The sequence below is a fragment of the Pan troglodytes genome, chromosome 15 (assembly GCF_028858775.2).
Source record: "Pan troglodytes isolate AG18354 chromosome 15, NHGRI_mPanTro3-v2.0_pri, whole genome shotgun sequence".
In the NCBI taxonomy this organism is placed as follows: domain Eukaryota; kingdom Metazoa; phylum Chordata; class Mammalia; order Primates; family Hominidae; genus Pan; species Pan troglodytes.
In genome coordinates this window covers 99558432-99581291 of record NC_072413.2, presented here as the reverse complement: position 1 = coordinate 99581291, position 22860 = coordinate 99558432, and the positions used below count along the sequence as shown (strand labels likewise).

The 22860-nt window shown below is 58.9% G+C and overlaps 1 protein-coding gene, 2 long non-coding RNA genes and 1 other non-coding gene across 5 annotated transcripts; 3 read left to right on the top strand and 1 right to left on the bottom strand.

The window, feature by feature from the left end:
- Nucleotides 1–2477: 2477 nt before the first annotated feature.
- DIO3 (iodothyronine deiodinase 3) lies at nucleotides 2478–4805 on the bottom strand. The gene has a single exon (XM_003314506.5). The coding sequence runs from the start codon at nucleotides 4432–4434 to the stop codon at nucleotides 3520–3522; it is 915 nt and encodes a 304-aa protein (XP_003314554.4). The 5' UTR covers nucleotides 4435–4805; the 3' UTR covers nucleotides 2478–3519.
- A 618-nt stretch (nucleotides 4806–5423) lies between these two features.
- On the top strand, nucleotides 5424–8629 carry LOC129137012 (uncharacterized). 2 transcript variants are annotated; one of them, XR_008539162.2, is made up of 4 exons: nucleotides 5443–5679; nucleotides 5906–6131; nucleotides 7094–7295; nucleotides 8109–8629. It is a non-coding gene; the product is annotated as an uncharacterized LOC129137012 (long non-coding RNA). The 2 variants fall into 2 exon arrangements; XR_008539161.2 differs by having other exon boundaries at nucleotides 5424–5679; nucleotides 7094–8629.
- On the top strand, nucleotides 5509–5643 carry MIR1247 (microRNA mir-1247). The gene has a single exon (NR_035603.1). It is a non-coding gene; the product is annotated as a microRNA mir-1247 (primary transcript).
- A 2281-nt stretch (nucleotides 8630–10910) lies between the features above and the next one.
- LOC100609584 (uncharacterized) lies at nucleotides 10911–13661 on the top strand. The gene is made up of 2 exons (XR_008539163.2): nucleotides 10911–11879; nucleotides 13136–13661. It is a non-coding gene; the product is annotated as an uncharacterized LOC100609584 (long non-coding RNA).
- Nucleotides 13662–22860: the final 9199 nt, after the last annotated feature.

Below are 22860 nucleotides of genomic sequence, written 5' to 3'. Positions count from 1 at the left end.
ACTATTGTCTTTGTAATTTTTCACTTAAAAATAAAGGGAGAGAGAGGGAGCAATGGGAAAATACAAAACAATAAAAGTCAAACAGGCTTCCTGAAGGCAGCTCAGCAAAATGCGGCAAAACAGATCTCTTTAAAGGTGTACATACTTCTCATCGGAGCTGCTTCACTTTAAGACACGTTACTAGCTGGGGTAACCGGGTACAGAGCTGCGCTCATAGGCTGCTCACCCCGACTTTGTTTGTAATAATGAAACATCCCTAACATCTGGGATGCCCACGCATGGACCCCTGCTGGTCATCCAATTGAGTGCGATGCGCGGCTATTCAAGACTTATTTATGGACACGGAAAGAAGGGTGCAGGAAAGAAGGGGCGCCCTGGGAGTAAGAAGTTACTGGCAGGCTACAAAAGGATAACACCACCCTGCCCTTGTTTTCAAAATATGTATTTGCAAGTGTGAGGGAGAGGGACACAGAGAGACAAGTGTGGAGTGAGGGGGCTCCACACGCAGGAAGAGTTGGGTTGGTTTTAGTTCCTTCTCGGAGTTCTGTTGTATCGGCAATGAGCTTGCATTGCTTTCATAGGGGACATTTTCAAGGAAAAGAGAGAAAGAAGAAAGGAAAGGAAGAAACAGAAAAAGAAGGAGGGGAAAGTAAGAGAGAAATAAAAAACTGGGGGTGGTGGGACTTCCCTGGAGCTGCGACCAGAGCGAGTGCGGCCCGTGCGGGGAGTGGCTGGCGCTGCAGGTCCCCGCGCTGCGGCGCGAAAGCGCTTTTTGGAGTTTCGATCTGGGAAGCTCCAGGAGGCCCAGGGGGCGCAGGCTTTCCGGGTAGGAGAGGTCGCTTGGCGCGTCCAAGGGGACCCCCAAGCCACCGGTAGGGACGCGGAGCGGCTGGAGCGGTCTCTGCTGGGCCGGGAGGCTGACGCTGTCCCAGGCCACCCTCCGCGCCACCAAGCTCCAGTCCCGGCCAGCCGCGCGTGCGGGGAGGTCAGGGAGGACTCTCCCAGGCGCCGGGCCGCGTCCCTGCCGCGATCTCCTTTTCTTCCTGGCGGTTTCGGGATGAGAAGGAGCGTTCGCGGAGGTAGGTAGGGGGTGGTGGTAGTGGGGAGGAGATGCAGAAATTTCGTGGGTGCCAAATTTTTCTTTAAAGTTATTTTTCAATTGAGATACTTTTAAAGGAAAAAAAAAATCCACAAATTTAGGATGTCAGTTTCAAAAAGTTTTTACGGAGGAGCAGCGTGGGGGCTGGGCGCAGAATTAGGGACGCCGTTGGCTGAACGGGGGCGTCTCTTCCATCCTGCCTGCCGCGCCCCTCTGCGCCCCTACCCAACCCTGCCATGTACACCCGCGCTCACATCCAAGCGCGCAAACCGACACTACTCACCCCCACCCCCGGCGACCCTGACAGTCCTGGGTTCCCAGGCATTGTCCTGGCGCGCCAGGGAAGTTGCCGTGCCCAGTCCCCTCACCTGGATCCGTACACTCCCGCCTCAGCGGCTTTCACTGTGTCCCCCACCTTTCACTTCATGTTCAAGGTTTCGCTGGCACAGGGGCTGCGGGCTAAGCTAATCCCGCGCCCCCCGGGTCGCCCTCACTCCGGGAGCAACAGGCGAGACAGTGAGGGCGGGGATTGCGCGAGAGCGAGCCCCTGGCCGTGACTGCAAGAGGGGACCTGTGCCTAAGGCCCCGAATCCCCGCCCCAGCCCTGGAATCCACCATTCACCTCTCCCTGGTCTCTCTCTCTTCATCCCAGCGGCCTCCCACCTCTGCTTCCCAGCCCGGAGCGGGTGGTGGGGTTTGACTGGAGCTTGGGGAAGCGGAGGAGGGACAGGAGGAGGGGGGGTCCTGGGCAGGGGGCGCACCCAGCAGCACGCTGGCCCGGCAGTAGGAGCCGCAGCTGGAGTGAGGGCGCCCCTCTGCCAAGGCGCGCCTCCCGCGGACCTCAGCTGCCTGGAGCGGGTGGGCAAGAGGCAAGGTTGCAGGTGCCGGAAGGGGGCCAGGGAGGAGTCAGGTGCGCAGTGGTGCCTGCAGCGGTCGGGAGCCAGGCTGTACCGGGTCCAAAGCCCCTCTCGCCCTCCACCTCACCCAACCCCCTCCACACACCGCCGGATACTCAGTTAAGTTAGACCGGCGGCTGCAGGGGCAGCTGCATCTGTTCGGTCTGTGTGTGCGCGCGCGGGAGCAAGAGAGGACCCCCTTGCCTCTCCCGCCGCTTTCCAGGATCCCGCGGCGCTCCGCTACCTCGCTCTTCTCCCGCAGCTAAGTTCCCCGTCCAGGTGGGTGCGTGCGGTTGTAGGAGCGCCCCGGGCACCGCCGCAGACCCTCTTCCTCCTCCATCCTCCTCTAGCGCCCCTGCCAGCCTAGGCTCCTTCCCGTCCCGCTTCCCAAGGTCACTACGGGGACGCGAGGGAGGGATTTGTGTTTAATTCCTGCCGCTATTCAGAGGGAAAAGAAAATAAAGGGACCAAAGGCAACCAGAAAGCAGTTTACCTCAAGCCTTTATTATTGTAGATTGAAAGAAGTTTATATACAGGAAATATTTCCAGCAAAACACTCACCAAATGGCCTTCGAATCAGGGGCCCTCCACCTCCCAGCCCCACAATCAGCAGCTCTGCCTAGGACTCCCCTCACTTGGGGACCTCAGGCTCTCCCCCCACCTCTCTTTCCCCGGACTCCATCACCCCAACGTCATTCCCCAGGAGTCTCCGCTTTTTCTCTCTCCCTGGGGCGCTGCGAACCTCGCCAATGCCTCTCAAGCTATCTTCCTCTGGTCCCAAAGCAGACACCCCAACTTCCCTCCCATTTAAGGTGGTTACCTCACGGAAACCCAGAGCACCCTCCCCCTCAAGGTTTAGGTGCTGCTTTGAGGCCCCTGCAATTCAGAACTAGCTCGTGGTCAAGACCAGTTAGAGATAGTTCGTCATCAGCAGTGGGGCTCCTGTGCACCCAAAACAAGCGGGGGAAACTACCCTGCCCACCCCCTCCCCATCCCCGACATCACTTCCCCTACCAGGGACAGGAAACAGACACAAAAGCAACAGGGAACCCCCTCTCCGCGCGCGACAGGTGGGTGCCAGGCAACTAGCTCAGCTGAGCTGAGAGTCTCCTGGAACCCAGCTGCGCTCAGGGCGCGCGGGCGTGGCCAAGGTCTCTGTGCAGTTGCGGGAAGCACCGGGCCAAAGCACTTGGCTGAGGGCACGCTGGGGAGGGGGTGTAAGAAAATGCTGTAGAGGCAAAGTCCTGGGGGCACACGGACAAGGGCAAGCCATATCCCGCGCTCAAAAGAGGATTTCCAGTGAGCCAGGCAGGTGTGAATGAGACAGTTACAGAAGCAGAGTCCCAGGGAGGTAGGGGAGATTGTTCATGTGGCTGAGGGTGCAGACTCAGTCTGAAATGGTGGCTCAGCACATCAGTGTCACTGGGGCCTCGCCAAGCGTGACTTGGTTTGAGGCGCTTGCACGTGGGCTTCGAAGGCTCGAAGGCCCAGCCCACCAAGTTCAGTCAATTGTCCGTTGGATGTTTACACCCTCCGGGGCCGAGCGCCGTGCAGTTGCTCATCATAGCGTTCCAACCAAGTGCGCAGCTCAGAGACCTGGTAGCCGTCGGGGCCACGGCCGCCCTGGTACATAATAGTGCCACTCTGGATGACATAGAGACGCTCGAAGTAGGCGCCATAGGCCGAGCTGCTGGAGTTGGCCATGGTGTCGAGGACCAGAGCACAGCCGGGTGCACCTTGCTGCAGTACCCTCGCTGCGCTGACCCGGTCCTCCAGGCTCCGGTGCTGTGGGATGATGTAGGGAGAGTCCGTGGTGACCCAGCCGTCGGAGGGGTGCGCTTCCTCGATGTAGATGATGAGGAAGTCGACGTCGCGCTGGTACTTGGTGACCAGGCGCTGGAAGGCGCTCATGCGCGCCATGAACGGTGGTCAGGTGCAGCTGCCGAAATTGAGAACCAGCGGGCGGTTCCCTTGCGCGTAGTCGAGGATGTGCTGGCTCTGGAAGCCGTCGGGCAGAACCACCTCGGAGTTGGGCGCCGGACCACCCTCGTGCGCCTGCTTGAAGAAATCCAACTTCTGGCCATGCCACACCGCCTTGAGCGACGCCAGGGTGCACAGGCGATTGTCGTCGGACACGCAGATGGGCGGGTCATCGGGGGGCACCTCCTCGCCTTCACTGTTGAGCTCCACTTCGGGCTCGGGCTGCCCCCGGCGGCGGCGGCCCAGGAAATGCTTGCGGATACACAAGAAATCGAGAAGCCAGAGCATGAAGGCCGTGCCGAGGAAGCGCGGGAAGAGCACGAGGCACGAGGCGGTCTGGGCGCAGAGCCTCAAGGAGTGAAGCAGCAGGGAGCGGAGCATGGTGGCTGCAGGCCCCGAAGCCCCCTGGGACCCCTCGCCCTCTCCGACCACCAACCGCGACGCGGCCTGGCGAGGCATCTGGGCTTCGGCAGTGCAGGGAGTTCAATTTATAGCGGAGGCTTCAATTGGCGGGAGACTCCACCTCCGACCCGGCCCGCCCCCTTGCAACTTGAGCCCGGAGGGATCACCCAGCAGCGCGGCCAATGCCCTAGAAATCTTGGGCTGAGGGCGGGCGCAGGCGGGCGGAGGGCGGAGCGGCCGGGCCTGGGGCCGGTGGGGGCGGGCCCGGGCCCCGCAGCCAGCTCTCGGGGGCGGGGGACTCCGGTAGCCGCTGCCGCTGGGGACCGGGAGCCCGACCAGGGACCTGGGCGTCCGCTGGGGAGGTCCTCCAGCTGGCGCGAGCGCTGCGCGCCGCCCTGGTCCCCGCCGCCTGGCTCCGGCCCGCGCCCCCCTCGCCGCGCACCTGAGCCGAGCTCCCCGGCGGCCGCCGAGCCGCGCCGGAGCTCCGGTTCGCTTCCCGCGCGCCGCCGCCAACGCCGCCCACGCCGCTGCCGCTCGTGCGGGGCCGCTGCCCAGGTGCCGCGGGAGGCCGGGTCCGCGGCCGCCGCTTCGGTGGCCCCGGCTCCAGCCCCACCGAGGACGCGGGCCAGCGAGGAGGCAACTTTGCGTTCCCGCCGCCTTCCTGGCTCGCCCGCGGGCGCCGCTCGCCTGCCGGAGCCCGCCCGCCCGCCTCCCGCGCGCGCTCACACTCGCGCCTCGCACACGGCCGCCCCCCGCACCGCCCCGCCACGCACACCGCGCTCCGCGCCCCCCGCCGCTGCCCGAGGCTGCCGCGCGCCGCCCCAGCCCGCGCCGCCCTGGCCGCGCCCGCCCCGTCCCATCTCGTTCCAGCGGGGCGCCGCGGTTCCTGGGTCAGCGGCCGCCGGGGCCCGGCTGAGAGGTGCGGAGGGCAGAGCCCGCGGGCGGGTTACCGCCGGGCGCCGGAGACCGGAGAGCTGGGGAAAGCGGCGCCGGCCCTGCGCCCCCAGCCGACCCGGGCGCGGGGCGCCACGGGCGTGGGGCGCGGGGCAGCGGGCGCGGGGCGGCGCCGGCCCCGGGCGGCTCTCCCACTAGGGGTAGCTGTTGCCTGAACGCCGGAGCGCTCCCCTCTCGCCGCTTGCCTCGCCCAGCGCAGCCCCGGCCGCTGGGCGCACCCGTCCCGTTCGTCCCCGGACGTTGCTCTCTACCCCGGGAACGTCGAGACTGGAGCGCCCGAACTGAGCCACCTTCGCGGACCCCGAGAGCGGCGGCGCGACTCACCGCGGAGGCGCCCGGACGCGTCAAGTGCGTACTTTCAACCGTAAATGGGTGCTGAGCGTTTAGGGGTGCGGGGCAACTCCCTAACTCGTGGGGCCCTGGCCGGCCCTGCCGCGGCGTCCGAGACCTTCTGATCCCTCGCTGCGCGCGGCGCGGGGTTGGCGACTTGGGCTCAGGGGCGGCGGGGCGGGGAGGTGCCTTGACCTAGGGACCCAGAGGCCGGGAGCAAGTCTCCTTTCGCCTTGGACTGCAGTGTCCCCCAGGGCAAGGACTGAACCAGGTCGCGAGGGTCTGTCTCCCGTCTGGGGAGCTGAACTGCCCGAGACACTGTCGCAGTCGCGGGGACTTGTCTGGAGCGGCGGGGTCTGAGCCCAAGTCCGAAGCCGCCGCTGCCGCCAGCGTCCCGTGCGCCTGCCGCCCCGGGACCAGCCGCGAAACTTCTTCTCGGGACGGAGACAGCGCTCGCCGCCCGGGCCGAGGTAGGAGCTGGCTGGGCTCGATAGAGCGCGGGCGAATCGCTTTCGGCAGCGAAGGAACGTGTCGGGAGAAGCCAACTGCAGGACCAGGGCCCCAGCGGGCGCGCAGAGACGCCTGCCTTGGGCGGAGGTCCCCCCCTCCGGTTTTCGTGGCTCTGGTAGGGCCCTCTGTCCCGTGAGCTCCTCACTGGACCTGAGGCTCCAGGCTTCAGCAGGTCAAGCGCCCGAGTGTGCCTGGAGGATTGGCGGCGGGGTGGCATGAGAAGGTGGCCCCTCTTCTCCATCTCCCAGTCAGGCGATTTCTCTGCTGTCTGGGGCAGGGGCGCACACCCCAGGAACTTACTACCAAAGGGAAGCCAGCCTGGTCTCTCCCCCTTGCGTCAGTGCTCCTAAGCTGCCCCTCACCACTCTGGGTAGGGGTCTTTCAGGTGGGCTAGGGAATTCTCCTTGGAAGTCCCCTTGTCTGCTCCCCTCCATCAGGGCACCTCTGAGCCAATCATCCTCTTTTCTGGCCTCTTTTTTGCGGGGAGGAGAGTAGAGAGAGAAGCCTCCTACTCGGCAGGTCTCTGAGAGGAGGTTTTGGGGGACTTTGGAGGTTGCTCCTCCTGGGCAGAGTCACGGGGTGTTGAGGGTTCCAACTTTTACTGGACAATCTCTCAAGCTCTGATTCCCTGATTTCTGGGAGGTGTCAGTGTAGGGCTTGTGTCCTGCCCCACCCACACAGCATTTGGTGCAGGCACATGGGATGGTTCCCCAAGCCCTTTTCCCACAGTTAGTTTCAGAAAATGCATAAGCCACCTAAGGCTGGGAGAGCCTTTCTGTGCTGGCTGAGATCTGGTGGCATGTGCATGCATATGTGTGCAAGTGTGTGTGTGTGTGTGTGCAAGTGTGTGTGCGCATGTGCATGTGTGTGGAAAGTATGGTCTGGGTGGCTGTAAGACTGGCCCCTCTTGTCCCCTCTGCAGGCCCAGCCCAATAGGAAGCACCTGATCCACACTCTTTCTAGCCCCAGGGATGCTCAGGAAAGCAGCCTTTCTTTAGGGCTGTCATCTGTTCTGGGGATCTGTTGCTGTTTCTTGGGCCCACAGAATACACTCCACACCTCGGGACTCTATAATATTGGACAAGGCTGGAAGGCCCATTTGGCTCCTGCAGCCTCTTATGCAGGTGAGGACAGACCCAAGGTCCAGGCAATGCTGGCCTTTGGAACACAGAACCTGGCTCACTGACTCCCACTCCAGTTGTCTTTTCCCTCTGCCTCTGGAGCAACCCTCTCTCCTCCGGAGCAACCCCTGTCCCTCCTTCCTACCTCTCTCTAGGGCTGCACCCCCAGCTCACCTTAGACCTGGCCCTTCCTACCTGTTGCCCCTACTGTCTTGTCCCATCCCAGTGGTCAGGAGGGAGAGTACTGGCCAAAGGCCCAGCTCCACCTGTGACTTAGGGGAGCGCCAGGCATCACCCAGAGGTCCCGGCCCTCGGGGGCCTGGCAGGCTCTGCTGTGGGGGAAGCAGAGTTAGAACTGGGGCTGCTTCTCCTGTCCCCCAGCCTGGCTGGGCCTCCCCCACCTCCCTTTCTGCCTGCCCTCTTACAACTCCAGCAGGGGGCGGGCAGGGGAAAGAAAAGGAGGGACAAGTTGGATGGGGTCCATTTGGTGTCCAGGAACAACTTGGAGAGAGGCGGGGAGGGGACAGGCAGCAGGGCCCTGGCAGAGCCAGGGGAGGGCTGGCCTTTGGATGGCCTTCTGATCCCAAGCCCATCCTCCTGGGGCAGTCTTCCCTTGAAAGGGAGGGTTTGGTGAACCCTGGTGCGGACCCCCCCGCCGGACCTCACTGCCCCAGTGTGGGGCGTGGTAGGCGGGTTTGCAATGGGTACAGCCTCTCTCTCCATTCCAGTAGAGCAGCTCCCAGGGCCCAGAGAGGCTGTCACTGAGACTTCCCTCTGGGGTGGGGTGGGTTCTGGTGGCCCTGTGTTCCCCTGCAGGAGGACCTCCTGAGGCTTCGAGCAGGAGCTGGTGCACACCTGGAGGAGAGTGCTGGTGAATGGCAGGTGTGTGCCTCAGTGTCCTTGCTGCCTGGGTGTCAGCCCTGCTTCACCACTGGCCCTTTGTCTCTGTCCCCTCCACTGGCCTGTTGAAGCACAGAGACCCTCCGGGTACTTTCCTTCCTCTGGGCTTCCACTCATGCTATTCCCTGCTCCCTTCTTCTACCTGGAGACCCCCATTCCTCCTCCTCCTCTGCTGCCCTCACCTCCACCTGGGCCCTCCCAGCTCCTGGGAGATGGCTAAACCCCACTCCCCACCCGCTAGTCATCCTCTTCAGCGGTCCTCCCAGAGCTGTCCTCGGCATGGCAGCCTCCACAGCCCCTGGGTGTCACCCCCGGTTTCGTGTCTGCCTTGGACTCCAGACCTGCCCCTCCCAGGCTGGCCCAGATGGATCCTCTGCAGTGACTAACCCAAACCAGCACCAGGCAGGGACCCAATAAACCTTCGTGAATGGAGTAAATGAGTGCGGTGTGTACTTACTGAAAACTCCTTGTCTGGGGAGAAACTCAGGGTATTTCACTCTGTCCTTTTGCGCACCTGCAGCAGTGAGCCGGGGCGGCATGTCGGCAGCCAGGGCTGAGCACGGTGGGTCAGGACCTGCCGCTGTGAGCAGACAACACTTCCTGGGAAGTCCCCTTGGGGTGTGGTGTCTGGTGAATGCACCCATCACCTGGTCACTGGGCCAATCCATTTCCCTTTCTGGGCTAAACAGGTCTTCCCACGGGTACCTGGGCCCTCCCATGGAGGTATTTACACTTCTCATTTACTTTAAGAATGAATTCTTCTATCCAAACACTTGGCTAGGTTGAGCATGGGGACACCCTGCAGGGGATGGGGTGGGAGATGGCTGAGGGACCCAGAGCTCTGGTCTGAGTGGTGTCCTCAACATGGCAGACCTCCATCCCTCTGGGAGTTTGAGGCAGGCATAGGGGAGGTGGCGGGACTCTGGGGTGACTGGGCAGGCTGGGATCCCAGCCAGGACAGCTTGTCAGGGCCCCAGGGCCTGGATCTAGCAGGGGTGTTTGGCAGCATTTGGGGGTTGGAGAAGGTCTGGGGCTCCCGGCCAAGGAGAGGAGAAGGCCTAGGAGGCAGTGCCCTGGCTACTTGCTGTGTGACCCTGTGCATCTCTGGCCCCTTCCTCAGGTCTCGTCTGCATCAGGAGTGGGTTGGGTGGTGACTTTCCAGTGCCTTCCCCATGGGTCATTCTGCACGCCAGAAGGTTCTAGGAAGTTCTAGGAGACGCTATTCTGGCTCTAACTGCTGTTCTGCGGCTGCTGAGAGCCCCACTTGAGGACGAAGGTGCCCCAGTGCTGGTCCTACCTGGCCTCATGCTCTGCCACTTCCACCCAGTACCGCCTCCACCTGCCCGCTTCCTGCCGCAGCTCAGGGCCCTCCAGCCCGGCCTGGGCTCTGACTTGTTCCTGGCATGAGTGCTACTGTGCTCCCTGGTGCTCAGCCAGACCCCAGGGCACAGGATGATGCCTTGCCAGAGGTTGCCTGTGGGTGCCTGGGTCCTGCCTGGAGCTGGGTGGGGCACTGGGATGCTGGGCTACTTGTGCCAAGACAGATCTTGCTCTGAGCCGGGCCCTGAGGCTGGCTGGAGGGCCACCTTGCGAGTCAGTCCCTCCTTTCCATCTGTGATCCTCTCTGGAAAAAGGTGGGGTTCAACCGACCAGCAGATAGGCATCCCAGGTCCATGTGCTTCTCTGAGCCTCAGTTTCTTCACTGGAGAGGCGGGCCTAATGTTTGAATGTGTTGTGTTCACCATGACATGAGGGGCAAGTGTAAAGTCTATATGTGTGCATGTGTGAGTTCGTGTGTGTGTGTATGTGTGTGTACGTGTGTGTATGTGTGTATGTGTATGTGTGTGTACATGTGTGTATGTGTGTGTATGTGTGTGTGTATGTGTGTATGTGTGTATGTGTATGTGTGTGTACATGTGTGTATGTGTGTGTATGTGTGTATGTGTATGTGTGTGTGTATGTGTGTATGTGTATGTGTGTGTGTGTGTGTGTCTGTTTACTTAAACCCAGCCTTGTTCCAGAGTGGATTTCAGGATTCCTCTAAGAAGCTTTGGAATGCCAGAAGATACCACAAGTGAGAAGAAAAAATAAAACAAGAGGAAGGATATACTTCCCATAAGGGGACAAAGTACAGCCGCAGTGTCCTCCGCTTGGGCCATGGAACAGCTGCAGGTTTTGCCCTGATTACCCTGGTGGTAAAGTCTGATTGGCTATGGTTCCCGGTGTCCAGAAGATAAACACGGGCGGTGCAGCGGAGCCACACGCATGCCTGTGCATGGCCACGCCAGGTCGGAAACCCAGCCCCTCTGCTTGGGAGGCACGCAGGGCTCCGGCTGAAGCCTGAAGCTTGGGATCCTCAGAGCACAGATGTCCCAGGGCTGTGTGAAGTTAGTGAGACGAGGTGTACGGAGAGAGCTCGGAGAGGAGAGGGAGTCTCGATTGCTGTCGCCGTGGCTCGGAGATGCCTGCAAGAGGTGACGGTGATGTGCGTGGTGGTGTGTTCACTGATGATGCTACACTGCAGGCCCAGGGCTGTGTCGTGGTGGCAGGTGTCCTCCTGGACCGTTTGACCTTCAGGGAGGCCTCCTCCACTCAAGCACTGGTCCTGGAGGGGCTCTGGGCACACGAGGAGTCAGGCACGTTTTTGCCCCCGAGGAGTCCCCCAGCCTGGCAGGGCCCAGGGTCAGGGCAGGGCGGGGCGGGGTGGGATGGGGGTGCTCCAGGAGGTAGCAGGGACACTTGGTAAGTGGGGCCAAATTGGGAGGCATCTCAGGAGGTGGCCATGGGCAGAGGGACAGCCTTCCAGTTCTTTGCCTCTCCCCTTTGAAGCCCGGCGCCTGGGAACAGACCTGTGGTAGCTGCACCTGCCTGGGTAGGAAACTGTGGGCTCTTTTCTCGTAGGGGGACAAGAGTCATTTGCAGGACCTTCTGAGCAGGTGGGGGACAGCGAAGGACAAGAGGAGGCTGTGCCTGTGCGGCTGTGTCCCGGCACAGGTGCCGCTTCATGCCCACGCCACCACATCCTCACTGGGTGGCTTCGGGCAAGTTACCTGAACTCTGCGCCTCCATCTCGTCTTCTGTAAAATGGGTGGCACATCCGAGCCCACCTCCTAGGGAGGGTGTTGTGAGGACAGGTGGGGGCATGTCCGCACAGCCCCTAGAATAGTGCCCAGGGCACCAGAGTGCTCTGTAGGGAAATAGTAGCGGCTGGCACTGAGCCCCCAACATAAGCCAGCACCGTGGGCCAGAGCCACGACTCCTGCTTCTGGGCACTTCACAAGCTATGGCCAGGGGCCACCACCTTTGGCCACTCCTTTCCCACAAAATTCCTACCAGGGCCCTGCCAGGTCAACAAGTCACAGGGCTTCCCCATCACAGAAGCCCAGCTTTGTGACACCTCTTGGTCCCAAGCACGTTCCTATCCCCCATTCATGTGTTTTGTTAGGACCCTTTAGGGTTGCACATGGCAGAAACTTAATCCACACCAACTTCAGCGAAGAAGGAATGTACTGGCTCCAGTCAGTGAAAAGTCCAGGAGGAGCCATGCCTTCAGGCACGGCTGCATCCAGGCACTCAACAGGTGTATCCAGGCACTCAACAGGTGCAGCCAACACCTTGCCCCGCAGGCTGTCAGCTCCTGCCTTCTGCTGCGTCCACGTCACTGTAGGTGGATTTCTCCGCACATGGGTGAGATGGCCCCAGAAGCTCTGGCTCATGGAGTCCTTGTAGCACCTGTCCTGGCCATCCCCAGATGAGAAAGCATCATTTCCCATGGCAGAAAGCTGGTGGAAACAGGAGGGAGGGGGTCGGCTCTCTTTGGTCGGATCTGGGTCTCGTGCCCATCTCTGGGAGAGAAAAGTCCCCATTCACAGAAACTGAGCAGATCCTGGATTGGATGGGGAAGGAGAGATGCTGGCAGATACACACACATTCACTGCACTCCCTGCAAGGATAGTGACAATAGTAGAAGCTGCTCTTTCTTGAGAAGTTATGACGTGTGCCAGAAAATTCTACCTTTTAAGGATATAGAGAGGCTTTTATCATCCCCATTTTACAGATGAGAAAACTGAGGCTCAGAGAGGTGAAGTGATTTGCCTATGGACGCGTAGCTAAGGTCTGACCCCACAACTCACACTCACAAGTTAGCAAGAGGTGTTTCACCAGGGTAGTCTGGGGGCAGAAGGAGCCTGCCTGGTGAGGGAAGGGAGGTGGAGAGGTGGGGAGAGGGGAGGCCAAGAGGAGGGGACACCAGGACCTGGCCTCTGGCTTGCACAATGGGGAGGGAACCCTGGAGAAGAGGAGGTTTATGGGGGAGGCTGCTGAGTTTTTTGGGCACATATGCTAAGTTGGAGGTGTCCATGGTCCTCAGGAGATGTTCGGGATTTGGGGGTCAGAGGCATGAGCCTCGGCATCCTGGGAATCATGGCTGTTTGCTTTGCTTTGGGAATTTCACAGTGGTGGGGGGAAGGCGGCTGCTGACAGGAAGCACTTCCCATTTGGTGGAGAAGGCAGCCTGAACCTGCATGGCAGAGGCTGCGGCCTGGGCCTGTGACAGTGTCTACAACTGTGGCCACAGGTTCAAGGCCCTTGTAGTTGGCAGACACAGGGCCTGAAGTTCTCTGGCCGTTGTTTTAGGGCAAACACCTTGAGCATGGCATTTCCAAGCCCCTTGGGCTGTGCCAGGGCACCAACGCCAGTCGAGGACCACCCCTTTCTGAGGGATGCTTGGAATCTCACAGACAGGGGTTCACATTCCGACTCTGCTTCCTAGAGGCTATGTGGCCTTGGGCGTGTCTGGAACCTCTCTGGGCCACAGTTTGCTTATCTGTGAAAGAGTCATGGTAGCCTCTCCTTATGGGTTTATGGGGAGCTTCGGAGATGGAGGGTGGGGCAGCACACAGGGCTCAAGCTGCAGCTCTTAGTTAACTGCTTTTCCTTTGCAGGCGTCCGATGGGTCTGATGGAAAGGTGGCAGGCGAAATGCACCTGGCCTCAGCGTCAGGGGCTGTGAATGCAGTAGCAGTTGTAGCTGTGTGGTCAGAGTGGACTAGGATGGTCCTTCCACCAAGAAGGCTGGGCCTTCCTGCTCCTCGTTGTCCAGCTGCAGAAACTGATCTCATCCCTCAGGGCTTGGCACAACTGCCCCTTCCTCCTCACATTCCCAAATATACCTACCCCTCCCCAACTCAATCCTCCTCACCAGACTGTGGCTCCCGGATGACAGGGCAGAGTTGGACTCACCTGTGTCTGCCAGGCCAGCTCACCATGGGGGCAGGTCCCAAGAGGCCTCTGGATTTGGACCAACTTCCAGTGTGACCTTGAACAAGCCCTTCGCCTCCCTCAGCCTCCGTTGCATGAGGGGTTGTGCTGGCACATCTCACAGCAGGTAGCGCTACCTGGTGAGTTGAGAGCTTTGTCCATCATCTTTGTCACTGTAATGCTGGGTAACAAATAAACACGAAACAATGAATGCTCGTTTCTCAGGTGCCGGGGGATTTAGTGGGTCCAGGGGTCAGCCAGGGCAGGCTCCCTGGCGGACCCGGCTGGGGTGGTGGCCGCTGTGCTCTGCTCCACGCCTCTGATCTTCTGCAGACTCGCCCAGGCCTGATCTCACCGCAATGGCAGAGGCACACGAAGAAAGCAGCCCCCATACATGAGTGGCAGGGAGCCGCCTGTGCTGTGTCTGCTCACCCCGCATGGGCTCACGGCAGCCACGGGTGAGCACTCACATGGGAGCAGAGGGCCCGGCGAGGCTGCTCAGCCAAGGGTCTGGTGCAGGGAGAAGTGAAGATTAGGGCTCTTTGCAATCTGTCACAGGGAGTGAGCCAGGGCGTCACCCTGGGACTTCTGATGGTGATCATGTGCTCGTCACCCACCATCCGGGTGCTCCAGCTGGACCAGACCTAGGCCTGTCTTGAGGGAAAGACAGATCCTTGCCACGTCACTTACCACAACCGCAGCCAAGGCTGGTGGACTCCATAGCCATAGGAAGGCAGCTTCAGGGACAGGGTGGGAGGCTAGAGGTCTCCTGTGTTCCGAAGGGCACAGACGTATGGGACAAACCAGGGAATGACCCAGCATCCCTCTTGGCCATGGTCCTGCCAGGAGACTTGGGTGCTGTCCTGCCCCCCTGGGCCTCTGTGGCCTCATCTGTACCATAGAGGCTGGACTTGGGATTTGAAAGGTACCACCCAGGGCTGTGGTTCAGTCTCTTTGTAGAGAGACAGAGTAAGGGTGAGAGTGAGCCATGGAGAGAAAGAGGGGACAGGCCTAGTCTCTGCCTCTAATTATTTGCCTCTTCCTCTTCTGCAAGCCCCCCTCAGCGGAGGTGGGGGGTGGAGCGTGCAGGGATTGAGGGTTGGGGGATGGGTATGTGATGTGAACCCTTTTCCATGATTCTCATGGTCTCACCCTAAGAGCCTGGGAGCTGGTCTGCAGGGTAATTCTGTGGGCAGAAGGGTTGGGGTGGGAGTGGGGGGTCCCTTGGAAGCAGGGCTCTGTAGCCTTGTCTCCCTTCCCTTCCTAGGGGGTGGCTGTTCCTGGGAGGGGCGGGTGGTTTTATTTGGGACAGGAGTCTGTTGCAGTTAAGCAGTTCAAGATGCTGGAGATGGAGTTACCCGGATGACTGGAAAATCCTTGCTGACTTATTTTTCAGGAGCACAGTGATGGGGGCACAGACTACTCTGCCTGGCAGGCAGAAGTAGCAGGGATGTTTTCAAACTTTAATTAAGTCCCTACTGTGTGCCAGATATTAAGCTTAGTGTGTTTTCACATGTTAATCCTGCAGTAGGGATCTCTGTGCCCTTTGCAGAGCTGTGGAATGAAGGCTCTTTGAGGGGAGCATGTGTCCAAAGTCCAACCAGGAGCTGGAGAGGTAGAATAGCATGTCTACCCACCCACCCTTCAGGCCATTCCTCCACCCATCCACTTACCCACCCACCCACCAGTTCATCCATCCGCCCATGCACCCACACACCCACCAGTCCATCCATCCATCCATCCATCCATCCATCCATCCATCCATCCATCTATCCACCCACCCACCTACCTGTCCATGCATCCATCCATCCATCCATCCATCCATCCATCCATCCATCCATCTATCCACCCACCCACCTACCTGTCCATGCATCCATCCATCCATCCATCCATCCATCCATCCATCCATCCATTTGTCTTTGCATCCACCTGTCCATTCATCCATCCATCCATCCATCTTTGCATCCACCCACCAGTACATCCATCCATCCATTCATCCATCCATTTGTCTTTGCGTCCACCTGTCCATCCATCCATCCATCCATCCATCCATCCATCCATCCATCCATCTTTGCATCCACCCACCGGTCCATCCATCCATCCATTTGGCATCTGCAGTACTTTCACTTTTCTGATGACCCAGACTAGAGCCTGTTCTGCGGGCTATTGGTCTGGGAGGTGAGTGCTGGAATGACTGGCTGGCTTGGATGCTGGCCCCAGAGCACTGACTGAGGGTCCAGGAGGAGGTGGGGCTGTAACCCATAGAAGACTGTGTGGCTATCCTTATAAACCCGTGCACAGCCTGGTCCTGATTCTATCCCCTGTGGCCAGCAGCACAGGATGATGATACTGGGGGCTTCTGCAGGGACTTGCTTCCTACAGGTAGTTTCATGACCCGTATAGCAATCACTCTGCTGGAGTTTCAGTGTGATGCATTTGGGGATGTAGAGGGTTCTGTGGGTTCGCACTGGGGGTGGGGTGGGGGGCGGCAGAATAGCCTCATGACCACCTGCAGTGGGGCTCCCTGAGGCCACCATGGACATCCTGGCCCTGGGTCCCCTGGTGTCCTCGGTGGCTGGGCCGGAGTGCTGTGAGCCAAGCTGGAGCAGCGTGTGGGACCCTAGCACGGGCACGGACCCAGGCTCTAGTGACAACCTCCCTCGCCTCACAAACCAAATCTCTCCCACGGTGCTGTCGCCTCAGGTCCTCTAGTGATTCCTGTTGCCCTGGAGATAAAATCCCGGCATCTCAGGGTGGCCAGGAGCTTTCTCAGGGAGACCTGCTGGGAGGCCAGGAGCATGGAAGTCCCTCAGGAGGGAAGGGATGTGGCGCATTTGAGGGAGAATCTCTTGGAGAGCCCTGGAGAACTCACCCTGAAGGACGAGGAGGCTGCCGCTTGCTGGGACATGTCCCACGTGGATGGGAAAGGCTGCAGTCCCAGGGTCTGGGCACCACGCTTAGGCAGGTGGGGCCTGTGTCATCCCCCAGGCAGGTGCCGGGTGCTCGGGGCTGTCCCCGGAGATGCAGTCTTGGGGGCGATGGACTCGCTGTGCCTGAGCTCCAGCTCTGTCCGTTCCTTTCGGAACATGGAGGCCGGGAGTCCCTCCTCGGGGATGCTGTGGGGGCCTGGGGAGTGGGTCCTGGGTAGGTTGGCCTTGATGGGCCTTCCAGGCCTGTGGGATCCACGGGTTCACAATTTTGGAACATAGGTTCTAGGAGACCCAGGAACTGCTTCCCGAGAACCGAGGCCTCCTGGGGGTCCCTACTGGGGGTGAGTACAGTGGGGACCTGGAGGAGCTGAGGGCAGCCTGGGGGAAGGGACTGGAACCCTGAGAGGGATTAGTCCAGCTGCAGGAAGCTGTGGTCAGGAGATGCAAGCACTGGGTGGAGAGGCCAGGACAGGTGGGGTGCTGCCCAGGCCCCAGGCTGGAGCACATTTTGAAAGAGGAAGGGCAGGGAGGCATCTGGGCAAGTGTAAGGGGAGTGCATTGGGAGAGAGGGCCTGAAGGAAGAATGATGGTGTATGTGGACACCAAGCCACCACCTCCCCTCCCCCATCCTTTCCTCCCCTCCCTTCCCTCTCTTCTCTTTCTCTCCCTGCTTCTTCCTTCTTTCTTCCCTTTCCTCCCCCCGCCTCCTCTTCCCTCTCCAGCTCCTTCCTTGCCTTTTCCTCCCTTCCCTTCCCTCTGCCCTCCCCCGTCTCTTCCTCCTTTCCCTCTTCCCTTCTATCTCATCCCCTTGTGCCCCTTCCCACATGCCCCTCCCAGCTTCTTTCCTTCCTTCCCCACGTGGCAAGCAGCCCCTGCACCCACCACCCCGTGCTCCCCAGGGCCTGGCTCCGCATGCATTAGGAGATGCTCACAGGGAGGGCTGGGCTCCTTACAGCAAGAGACTTCTGCAACCACGACCATTGGAGCCCAGCTGTCATGGGGAGGGTGGCAGTCTGGTGGAGACCACGGACCCTCCCCTGGACACCTCCACCAGGCAGGCTCAGTGACTGCCCTGCTACTGGGAGCCACAAAGCCTGTCGCCAGGAACCAGGCAGGGATAGCAAGTGGGGTCTTCTGAGGCCAGGGCGGGTGGTCCTGGGTTGGGGGGCCAGGGTGTGCTCTGAGCTCTTGAAGTGCCCCCACTGCTCCTTATCCTGGGTGAATAAGGGTCTCCGAGACCTGGCCCCTACAGGCAGCATCCCCACCCCCCACCTGGCCGGTGCTGGCCTTGGAGGGATTCCGGGGGCACCTCTGTCCTCAAGAAGGGCTCTTTGGAGAGGAAAAAAGAACACATTTCAACACCTCCAGATTCTGAAAATGGATTTCTCCCAGGGAAACAGAGACTCAGAGCATGTTCTTTTCCCTGAGAGGGAGCCAGGAAAACAGCGATGGTGGGGGGGGGAGGAGGGGTAGGAGGGGAGAGAAAGGCCTCAGCAAGAATCACCGAGAATCAGGACACGGAGTCAGAAGGACCTGGACTCAAGTCCTGCCGGCCACCGATGGGCCGCGGACCCACGCGTGCGACTTCACCTCTTGGAGCCTCAGTTTGTTTTTCTGTCCAATGGGGTAACTCCATCTCTGTCCCTGCCTTGTAAGGGATGGCTGTGGATGGGATGTGGATAGAGCAGTTCTTGTTCCTCACCCCTTCCAGAGACCAGGATGATAATGTCAGAGTGTTTCTGAATGACACCCCCAGCCCCAGGAAGGGTCAAATAGTGCTGGGTACACTGGTTCTGACTGCCGGACCCAAATCCTTGCTGTGTGGCCTCAGTGAAGTGGCCGACCCTCTCTGGGCTCCAGCTTCTTCTTCCATTAATTGGGCAAGGATCTGCACCTTGTGACGTCACTGGGAAGATTCACTGGGATGGGGATGTGGTGCCAGGTGCAGCCTGTGCTCCGTGAGGTGCTCACATTGGCTGGGGTAGGGGTATCTCGAGGCGGCGGTGGGGCCTGTCTGTCCCTGGGCATGGCCTGGCTTTGGCTGGTCCCTCCTTCTGTGGCTGGTCCCCTCCAGGGCAAACCCTCCCCGCAGCCCCACTCCCTGGGCTCTAAACAGCTCTTGCTTTGGCTGGGACAGCTTCGGGCTACCTCCTCCAGGAAGTCTTCCCTGACTGCCTGCTTGGGATGGAAGGGCTCCTTGGCTCTGGCCTGATCCCCTCCATGCTGTCTCCCTGGGAACTTTGCAGCTGCCTCCTCTTGGGTTTCTACATCTCTGATCTCATCTCCTCCTCTCTGTCTTCTAGATGTCTTCATGTTTTAGGTCACTCTCTGCTTGGGAGGCTGCCCTACCATGGAACGGACTGCAGCTTTTGGAAAACATCCAGACTGCTTGGCCTGGCCTTCAGGGCTTCCAGATGGGGTCTCTGCTTCCCTTTTCAGCTCCAGCCCCTGTCCCTGCTTGACACTGAACTGACACCCCCGCCGCCCAGGGAAATGTTGCCACAGCTGCCCTGCCACATGCCTGCCCTCCCCAGCAGGCCTGCAAGGGGACGTACTGAGGACCCCCAGCCATTTAGTGAGGAAGCCACCTGAGGCTCAGGAAACCCGTGCACGGCTGTGCCGGCTGTGCATCAGCACTCAAACTCGGGTCTCCTGGCTCAAAGTTCAGGCTCTCTCACTGAGCTAGAATTTCCCACCCATACAAGGTGGCTACTTGCACCTTCTCTTGGAGCTCCCTTTCATCTCATCTTCCCAAGCCCTACCTGTCCTTCGAGGCTTAGCCGAAATGTCAGACCTCCCAGGAAGCCTCCTCCGATTCCTCATCCAATCACCTCTCTCCCCGCCAGATGGCAGTTACCTTTTCCCCACGATCTTGGCTCACCATGGTCCGGCAAAGGGGTGAAGACTGTGTCCCAGTGGCAGAGATTGCTGGCTGCCCCCAGTGTCCCTTTTCCTCTTCTTTCTAAAGTAAAAGAAATCCCAGCTTTGAGCTGGACACGTGGCTGCTCATGTAAAGATTCAAGTTCTCAGCCTCCCTTGCAGCTACACGTAGTTATCTGACCAAATCCTCGCCAGTGACGCAGAAGAAGTGACCTGTGAAACTTCGGGTTCCTGACCTTAGGGGGAAGAGAGGTGCCTTCCCCCGCTTCTTCTCCCTGTTCCCACAGTTGGATTAACGAGGTGATGGCAGGAGTGGGGCAGCCGTGGGATTATGGAAGGGAAGCTGGGTGTTGAGGATCACAGAGCAACAAGCTGCAAAAAGCCCGTGTGCCCGTGTCACCACCACGCTAGCTTTAGACTGCTGAAGCTCAGCCTGCTGTGCGGGGGGTGGGCAGGGTGGGGGTGGGGGGGCGCTGTCCTGTTTAATCCTGTTATTTTGGCATTTCTTACAGTAGCCAAAATGTATCCCAGTTAAAATAGATCCAGATAGAGAAGTTGATCAACTGTTTGCAGAATGATCAAGCGGTTACTAACCAGAGGTTGGCGAGCCGCGGCGTGGAGGTTGCTTTTTAGGGCCTGTGGTGCTCTGGAGTCACAGAGGGATGTGTCTGTGTGTTTGAGTGCTGGGCATGCCACGTAACTGTGGGATGCTGGGGAAGTCAGTAATGGCTCAGTGGCCCTGATGCCTCTTCTGTGACATGGGGGTGACAGTCCTCCTTGCAGAATGAGGCTCGGATGACATCACACACATAAGGGCATGGCGACAGAGGCACTCTTGCACGTTGGTTCCTCTCCAGATTGAATTCTCCAGGTGAAATGGCTTTACTGGGAGCATCCCTCTTCCTCCACCCCCCTCTTCCCTGCAATCCCCAGCTTTCCCTGGAGTGGGGTGGGGTGGAGGGGGGTGGATTTAATGAAACCAAATGGAAACATTCCATTTGTAACAACGAATTTTTTCCACCAGGACTTTTCTTACACTTAAAGGAACGATCTTGGAATCCCTGGAAATGGCTGTAGAGGAGGAGGGGGGGATTTCCTTTCTAGGAGTTTTGAATTTTGCAGAAAGATGGGCCCCTAGAGGCTGCCCATGTGCTCCCTTAGCCTTGGCTGCCCCTTCAGGTGAGTCCCACCTACTGCCCCATCTGCCTCATCTCCCCTGTACCCATACCTCTTGGCTCTGTGGGCCAGACCTTATCCCTCGGAAACCTCCAGGGGAGAACAAAGGGCTCCTCCAGCTCTGGCCAGGAAAGTCAGGAAAGGATGCATTTGTCTACCTTTGGAGCCCTCGATTCAAAGAGCCACCTGCCTGGAAGGGGCTGGAGAGGTGTGGAGATGGGAGTTCCAAGTGCCAAGGGTCACCCGGTGTGGAGGTAAGAGTGAGGGGCTGAGAAGGTGGGCTCTGAGGTCCCATCCTGATATGGTTTGGATGTGTGTTCCCTCCAAATCTCATGCTGAAATGTGATTCCCCAGTGTTGGAGGCGGGGCCTGGTGGGAGGTGTTTGGGTCATGGGGGTGGATCCCTCACGAAAGGCTTGGTGCCCTCTCCACGGTCATAAGTGAGTTCCCACCCTATCAGTTCATGGCAGAGCTAGTTGTTTAAAAGAGCCGGGCGTCCCCTCCTCCTCTCTTGCTCCCTCTCTCACCGTGTGGTGTGCCTGCTCCCCACTCTGCCTTCCACCACGAGTAAAAACCTCCTGAGGCCTCCCCAGAAGCCAAGCAGATGCTGGGGCCAGGCTTGTACAGCCTGCAGAACCATGAGCCAAATAAACCTCTTTTCTTGATAAATTACCCAGCCTCAGTATTTCTTCATAGCAACACAAAACGAACTAACACACCCCCACTCCAAATTGGGCAGCCCTGCTTTCTCCTGCTTTGGGAATGGGGTTCCCTTCAGCTTTGGTGTAATACAGTGATCAACTGATAGTTCCTTGACTGTACAAAATTAGTTTGAGTGGACAGTGCAGTTCAAAGCCACTACCTTTAAAAAATTTTTAATTGTGGTAAAATACATGTAACATAAAATTTACCGTCTTATCCATTTTTTAAGATAAAAACAATGAGCACTATGTTGCCCAGGCTGGGCTTGAACTCCTGGGCTCAAAGATCCTTCTGCCTCAGCCTCCTGAGTAGCTGGGGTGACCAGATTGTGCATTGAGCCTGGCTACTGTCTTAGCCATTTTTAAGTAGCAGCTCAGTAGTGCTAAGGGTATTCACATTATTGGATAACCAATCTCCAGAACTCTTTCCATTGTACAAAACTGAAGGACTGAAACATTGAACACCAGCTCTCCCTTCTGCCCTTCCCCCAGCCCCCGGCGAGCACCGTTCCGTTTCCCGTCTCTATGAGTCTGACTACGTCAGGTGCTTCTCATCAGTGGGATCTTGCAGGATTGGTCCTTTAGTAACTCGCCTGTTTCACTTCGCTTGATGTCCTCAAGGTTCAACCGTGTTGCAGCATGTCTCAGAATGTCCTTCCTTTTCAGGCCTGAATAATATTCCATTTTATGGATTTACCACATTTTGTTGATCTGTTCACCTGTCGGGGACACTCGGGTCGCTTCCACCTTTTGGCTATTGTGAACGATGCTGCCGAGAACATGAGTGCGCAAGTATTTCTTCCAGAGCCTGCTTTCGATTCCTTTGGGCATGTACCTAGAGATGGAATTGCGGGGTCATAGGCTCATTCTATTTTTAATTTTTTGAGGAGCTGCCACACTGTTTCCCGTAATGGCCACATCATTTCACATCCCCACTAACGTAGTGTACAAGAGTTCCAGTCTCTCATCTTCACCATCATTCTTTTCTTCTCTTTCTTTTTCTGGGAGGATATGAGGTGGTCCTTTCACAGCTGGTAAATTGAGGCCCAGAGAGGGTAGGGACTTTTCTGGAGGCCTCTGTGGGTCTGTGGTGCATGTGCTCAGGGAATCCACACTCCCAGCCTCTTTTGTTCCCGACTTAGGGCCTTGTCTTCCTGCAGGGAGTTTCATGCCCCTCCTGAGACCTCAGCCTCTGAGCTGACCTGCAGCTGCAGGTGACGATTCCTGGCAAGGTGTCCTTGGTTCACTCCAGCACCTGCATCTGGACGCATCCCTGCCCAGCCTGCTCAGGAACATGCCAGGCAGGCTGTGTCAGCAGGTGACACCCTCAGCCACCAGAGGCCCGAGCGGGCCCATCTGAGGGCCCTCAGTGGCTGAGCCCCACTTGCCTAGTGCACCTCTCTTGGTTTTCCGCCCCCACCCCCATCTCCTCGTCGTCTTCACTTTCTCATGTGAGCTTCCTGGGTTCACTACCTGCACCCACATCCTCGTCTCAGGTTTTGCTCTGGGGGAGTCCAAACTGCAACAGGCCCCACTCTGACCCAGGAGCCACCCTTCAGGAACCCATAGCTGGGTGAGGGCACACAGGGGTGCCAGTGCGAGACTTACTCTGACGAGGTGACCGAGCCTTGGGAGGTGGACCAGAGAGGGCAGGGGCACCTGTTAACTCTGCATTCCTGAAGTTCTAGCCCTTCCCTTGGCCCTTAGATCAGGGCAGGGCCAT